The 6,907-nt window shown below is 42.9% G+C and overlaps 1 protein-coding gene across 20 annotated transcripts; it reads left to right on the forward strand.

Moving 5' to 3' along the window:
* Nucleotides 1–756: 756 nt before the first annotated feature.
* casp2 (caspase 2, apoptosis-related cysteine peptidase) lies at nucleotides 757–6,831 on the forward strand. 20 transcript variants are annotated; one of them, XM_040165784.2, is made up of 12 exons: nucleotides 757–972; nucleotides 1,544–1,707; nucleotides 2,042–2,212; nucleotides 2,298–2,351; nucleotides 2,616–2,685; nucleotides 3,031–3,125; nucleotides 3,346–3,528; nucleotides 3,789–3,917; nucleotides 4,022–4,112; nucleotides 4,281–4,475; nucleotides 4,866–4,975; nucleotides 5,086–6,831. In XM_040165784.2, the coding sequence occupies exons 2-12, from the start codon at nucleotides 1,558–1,560 to the stop codon at nucleotides 5,218–5,220; spliced, it is 1,383 nt and encodes a 460-aa protein (XP_040021718.1). In that variant the 5' UTR covers nucleotides 757–972; nucleotides 1,544–1,557; the 3' UTR covers nucleotides 5,221–6,831. The 20 variants fall into 20 exon arrangements, with proteins under 20 accessions (XP_040021718.1, XP_077951068.1, XP_040021716.1 ...); XM_078094942.1 differs by having other exon boundaries at nucleotides 4,281–4,463; XM_040165782.2 differs by having other exon boundaries at nucleotides 757–914.
* Nucleotides 6,832–6,907: the final 76 nt, after the last annotated feature.

A 6,907-nucleotide genomic window follows, 5' to 3' on the forward strand; every position in this document is an offset into this window, starting at 1 on the left:
TGGAAATATTAGAGAATTGGACTGTTTAGAGCTTCACGCTGGCATGTCAATGAAATCATGTGGGCCATTTAGAGGTTTTAACCAACCTACTGAACTCCTCACTCATAGACCCTGTTCATGGTTCCATGAAGTTAGCAACGACTGCTATCGGCGGCACAGAATTACAGCAAAACGGAGCGTTTTAGATGCATGCATTTTTAAAGGGTAATACGTTTAAACAGCGAGACAGTGATTTTATTATATCAGCAAAACTGATTTTATAATGGTGCAAAATAATAATAAAGGGATATTTTTGTTATACATTTATCTGCTCTACAAAAAGTATTTTACTACTGTACTACATGACTAATTGTGCATACAACCCTGTGGTATAAAGAATCACATCAAAAAAGTGAATTATTATGCAATATATATCATATGTATATAACAAGGCTGACAACTAATAGTAAAAAAAGTATGTATGCATGACGTTGCTATGTGCCAATATTATTATATTATTGACTACTAATGAATACTACTGAATAAGGAAACCTCAATTCTCAATATCTACTCGTGCAAGCTGCCGACCAGGTACTCTTAAACTAGTATACATAAATAATATGGCGATCCAGAATTGTGAACTTTATTTGACACAACTTTAAGTGGCATCTTGTTTTGTGGTCTTGCCTTTAACAGTCGGAACGCCACTCGAATCACGTGACTTTGAACCGCTTGAACCGTTGATGGGGCGGTGACTCTCGGCAAAATAACTTGATTGGATTGGAGACTTTAGACGTCACTCAAAGCAGCTCCTGTTCCCATTGACCAGAATCAAATACCACAACTGTATGGTTCCTCTCAGCGATACCCCGCGGAAGTTGGTTTATAGAGAGAGGACGGGATGTTGTTAATTCTTCTGAAATAGTGTGAAACACGTAAGCATTTCCCCGGGCATTTTTTTATTCAGTTACAGAAACAGAGAAACGGTACGAGGTACGTTTGGAAGGAATTTAATTTCGCCCACTTTAATGCAAGAAAAAGAGGTAACGAAGTGGGCTAGCTAAATTAGCTAGCTAGCATCGGGAATTAGCCTTGGTCGTTTGACTTTCAGAATAAGTTCCCGACTGCCGCTTTTATCGTGACGTTTTGTTAATATATTAGCTAACCATATAGAAATGCACATAATGGTATTTTCCTTGCATGCCTATTATCATGGGCGTTACAACGTTACGTCTCCCATTGTTCAGCTGGAATTGTTGGTGTTTTTAGTTTTGATGGCTGCAAGAGAAGCGTTTTATTATGAGTCACATTCAAATTAAACTTTTAAATAATTTGTGATGACAAGCGAACGGATGTATTTCGTTTGACAACTTAGCGACAACGTATAGCGTATAACAATAATGCCTGGTTGCCATCTGAAGCGATACAATTAAGATATCACACAGTAACGTGTTGTGTATTCAGGCGCAGGATTGGTTTGCGTGCCTGTCACTTCATCATACACCATGTTTAACGTTAACTGTCATGGAGCTTCACGTGTCTCTTTATCTGCCCTTTTGTGCAGCCTGTTGGAGCAAGATGTTGGAGTGCGGCATGCAGGAGCGAGACAGACTGGCTCTCCGGACGCGCTCCACCGTCCTGTGCAAACAGCTGGTGGTGGATGAGCTGCTCATTCAGTCCCTGCAGACAGACGAGATCCTGACCGAGGCCATGGCCGAGAACATCATGGTGTGTGAACTCTGATGCGAGAATATCTTTTCATTTACACCTGGACTGTTGGCGACGCCTCCTGAGATGGCTGTCGATACAATAGCAAAGGTCAAACATGGGTTTCTCCGTCCATGGGGACAAGATATGATTATTTTGTAGAACACCAGATGCTTTCACTTATTTAGGCGTTTGACCAGATTTTAACTTTCTCAAAATCACAACGCTTGATCGTAGTGTGGATGATGGCCGATGTTTGAAAACAAGATGTTGTGGTAGACTAAATATAAGGTTGTATTTGATTCGCTTTTTGTCAGTGACTTTGAGTTACCTTGTCGGTCGTCCTCTACTTCAGGCTGAGCAAACATCCCAGAAACGAAGTTGGCGCTTACTACTACTCTTACCGAAGCGGGGACCCAGAGCCTTTAGCAGCTTCTGTTCAGCTCTTCAGGAAACTGAGCAGCAGCACCTGTATGAACTGCTCATACAATCTTCAGAAAAAGATGGCAAAGAGACACCGGGAATGGTGAGTTAGCGCTTCATCGAGCAACACGCACACACAGGAGATTCCTCTCAGACTTAGCGCAGTTCCTCGTCTGTTTTGTGCTCAGAGATTTCAGCCTGAGGAAGAGCCAGTCATGCCGACAACTGCAAAGAGGAGAGAGGTGAGGAGGGTGCTTATAAACTCTCAACCAGGATTACACCAGTCATTACAGAAGTGACAAGTGAGACTTACAAACATCATCCTACCTTTTGTTAGACAACCAGATGCCCCGATGAGGTAATCAGACTGTCAGGAATGCATTTTCCCACAAGCAACCACTGCTGCCACAGCAAAGAACAATCACCACCATTTCCTGTATTCATTTATTTTTGTTCAGCAGCTGATGTGTGGTCAGTGAGATTTTGTTCATGATTTTTAATTTCAGAGGTTCATTGACTCTTCTCTCCCACTTCCCACTCAAGAAGTCGTTGCTGCCAAGAGAGCAAGGACACAGGGTGAGTGGTGTTGCAGTTTGGCCTACACTCAAAATAAGTTTCTCCATATCCAATGTTGCTGTCATTGTCAATATTTACCGTTTCCGTGGAAACGAGGGGTGGTGTCTGAATAAAGATCTGTTGTCTAGTTGAAATAGACGGGTGATTGAGTTTGAAAGTATAGGAGCTCAGTTGCTTGAGCCTTGTGCTACTGTCGGTACCTACAGGCTCCGCACCCTCGAGAGTGAGTCACTCAGCGTGTTGTTGTACAAAGCTTGTCGTCCCATAACTGCCGCCGGGAGCAAACAATGATGCGAAAAGTGCTTCAGCAATTGTGCTCACGTCTTTCTGTGCTTGTGTGTACAGCAGAATCCATGGAGTTCAGTCTGGATGCAGACAGTCCCATTAACAGTCCTGTACTCCCTTGCACTCCTGACTTCTACCTTTCACACTGCCATCAGGTAATATACAGTGACTACAGTTATTGCCTCTGACCCTTTGAGAAATGCATGTCCTCACACAATAGAAGTCAGTATAGAGCAGAGTAAGTCGTCTTTATTTGTAAAAAAAAAAAACCAATTGTAGAATAATGTAACATGCACAAGCAATGTGTGTTAAAGCTCTTTTATAGACGTTTCTTCACCGTGCTTCATTTTTTTTTTGTCTCTCTCACTCTCCAAGTCTTACCGAATGAATTCCTCCCCTCGTGGCTTCGCTCTGGTGATTAGTAACGTGACCTTTGATCCTTGTGCTGCGCCTGACCTTGACCCTCGTAAAGGAGGTGAGGTTGATGACGAGGTCCTCAGGAAGGTCTTCACTGAGCTGGACTACGTTGTCAAAGTCCACAGAGACCTCACTGCTCAGGTAACACACGAGTGACAGAGGCTCAAAACCCATTTACAATGTGTCAAACACAAACCTGTCATGGTTTGAAAAGACAGTAATAAAAAAGAGAACTATCTGTAGACCATAACGAATTATTTGTTTTGGATAAAAAATGATTTGGCAGGTTTTTCTTTAGCTCAGTGTTAATTTTAAACGAGGTCAATGTAATACGTTTTTGTGCACTGGAATTTGGGTATTGGGATGGAAATATTGTAGCTGATTCTTTATTGCGTGATTAGGACATGAGGACGTGCATTGAGGAATTTAGTCGTCGACCAGATCACCGTACAATGGCCAGCTGTGTGGTGTGTCTGCTCTCCCATGGAGTGGAAGGAGCTATTTATGGTACAGACGGACAGCTCCTGAAGGTGTTTTCTGTTTGGTCTTTTTTCCGAGTTTATGTATATGATGTCATTCATATATCATTTACTCAGATTCCAGACATGTAACGTTGTCACTTACTGCTTTTCAGCTGGACTGGGTGTTTGAGTCCTTTGACAATGCGCACTGTCCCCTGCTGCAGAACAAGCCAAAGATGTTTTTCATCCAGGCCTGTCGAGGAGGTAAGGCTCTCGATCGATCTGAAACTTCCATCCAACTTTTTGTCAAGTATGTAGTAAGTGAAAATGAGATTCATCTGAGGCAGAACACCCACACAATCGATGCAAGTACGAGACAGTTTCCTACTGTCTCAAGACCAAACTAAAATTTTAAACCTTCTTGTGCTGCAGAGGAGATGGACTGTGGAGTGGAGCAGATAGATGGACCAGTGAGGACCTGCTCACCAAGCTGCGAGCAACGGGATGCGGGGAGGGAGGGACAAGGGGATGCAAGCGCCAGACAAAGAGGGGACATGGGGAGGATCAAACTACCGCAGCGGTCTGACATGATCTGCGGCTTTGCATCTCTCAAAGGTCAGCTCGTTTGTAAGTCCGTCCCTTTTGCTACTCTGGGGTGGATTTTTTTTATCTGCAAGTGTGTATCATCAGTGTGTGAAGGGTCTACACACGTTTCTACAAGTACTACAGCATTTGTGGGGAAAAAAGTTCCATAAAGCCGTTTGTGTCACTGGAGGGAAATGCTCTTTGCCAAATAAATTGCCTCAAATGATGATGTCACTTGAGTCACTATTGCATGGGGCTAAAAAGTATATGTTTTGAATTGACAGTGTGACTTAGTCAATATCACTGTCTCTACTGCAGTTTCTATGTTATGAAAATAGCAAACACAACGATAGCTCTGTCTCGCAGCATCTCATGTCAATTATTTTGTGTTAATATTAAGCCTTTTGTTGGTTTCATCTCTTCCTCTTCAAGGCACAGCAGCCATGCGCAACACCAAGAGGGGATCCTGGTTTGTCCAAGAACTCAACAAGAGGCTGCGTCTCCATGCCAGAGACACGCACCTCGCAGACATCATGGTGCAGGTAAACATTAGAGTCTCATTCCCATTAACCCATGCACTGGGTAAACTAGTTCAGGACATGACTTTACTCTTCCTTACTTTAACCCCCGCCCCTCTTCTGTCTGTCTCCAGGTCAACAGACACATAAAGGAGCGGGAGGGTTACGCTCCTGGCACCGCCCACCACCGCTGCAAAGAGATGTCCGAGTTCACCAGCTCGTTGTGCAAAGACCTCTACCTTTTCCCCAAGTACCAGCCCCAGTATTGATACATGCAAATGCATCCATACACAGATTAACACACACACACATTCCTAGCAGTGAAGCTCCTTTTTAATAAGCCACTCTACGCTCCATTCCCCTCCCATTACTGCAACACACTCACACATTCCTCCTTTACAACTTCACATCCAAGAAGAAGATTTGTTAATTCGTATTTGCCTGTAATCACTGCTGCCTCAGACACGCACGGACACACACTTGTGCGTACACAAAAAGGAAAAAGGAGCGAGCTAATGTTGATCTACATGTACTCTGATATGGGCAGTTTATTTACCACTTACTCATGCATCTGTGTGTCTGCGTCTATGCCAGTTAGAAGGTTTAGTTGGTAATCCTTTTTAATCAGAGACAGAATCCTCCTTTGTTCTCTTACTGCACAGCTATGTTGAGGTTTTGCTCTCTTTTCAAGATGTATTTTGTACACAGATCTATTTTTGTGGATTTATTTTATACAAAACTGTTTTTATAAGGATTTTTAAGCCCATTCTCTCCATCTGTATATAATGTTTGTTATAAGTTGTGACCATTTCTGGTTTTTCGAATAGTGACCGGTAGAGGGCAGCACAGCAGAGACAAATGCATTTTTACGTCTCTTTCATCACCATATTTGCAGTTCCTTTGCAGACAGATGTTATTTTAGGTATTGTTGCCTACAGTGACGATGAAACCGTAAATCTTTGCGGCAAGTTTTGACTTGCTCCCTTTGATATTTTTCCCTTTTAAAGAGGAAAAAAAGATCGATACAGCTACTTCAAAACAAAACCTCGAATTGTTTGTCATTTATTTCTGGCTTTTTTTTTTTTGTCATCAGGAAAATTCAGCTTTATCACTTTAAACTTCATAAAGGGCACCAAGTGTAAATTGATTTTATATCTTTTCCTGTGGGTGGTTCGCCTTCAGGGGCTTGTGGTGCTACTTGTGGTCAGCATACGCCTACATTGTGAACTCTGACCTTTGTGCTGACTCTGATTCCTAATATTGTGTCTTCCTGTGGGTGGGAGATGCACATTTTAGTGAGTCCAGTTTGTGTGGTATTTTACTGTATCTAATACAGTAGGGCTCAAACATGTTTTTCCATAAACAATTGTTTTTCATTTTTACAATAGCCCGTGCCAAATAAGGATGCTATACTATATGCATTTATGACCACAGAGCTTTCCTAAATATGTTCTCTCTCTTTGGTATATTCAGAGAAATCCGTTTCTCAACGCCCAGGAAAGCGCCGGTCAGACGGTCTGCGTTCAGTCCCGACAGTGTTGTAGTGGAGGAAACAGAGTTTACGTTGTGTGCATGAGGTTGTCACGACTGGTTTGAAAGCATGGGGTAAACCTCTCCCTTGTTGGGAAGTTGCTAACTCTTCTTCTTTCTCTTTTCGTTTGTAGTAATTACTTGAACACAAACATTAGAGTAGTATAAAAGGGTGACACTCCTGCAACGAGGGGGGGGTGGGGGGCACGGTTTTGAAGGTTGATATTTGCTGCCAGACTTTTCCGAGGTGCAAGGTTGAGGGGGGCCGGGAGAGATGTTGTTTCTGTCGACACCAATGACTGCCAAATGTTCTTTACAATAAACGGGCCGTGGTTGTGAACCAAGACAAACTGTTGTTGTTGCTTTTCTTTCAGCTCCACTTCGTTTCCACCTCCTCGTTGCCGTGTTTGCGTGTGTTATTGCCGG

Source organism: Gasterosteus aculeatus, chromosome 20 (assembly GCF_964276395.1).
Source record: "Gasterosteus aculeatus chromosome 20, fGasAcu3.hap1.1, whole genome shotgun sequence".
NCBI lineage: Eukaryota > Metazoa > Chordata > Actinopteri > Perciformes > Gasterosteidae > Gasterosteus > Gasterosteus aculeatus.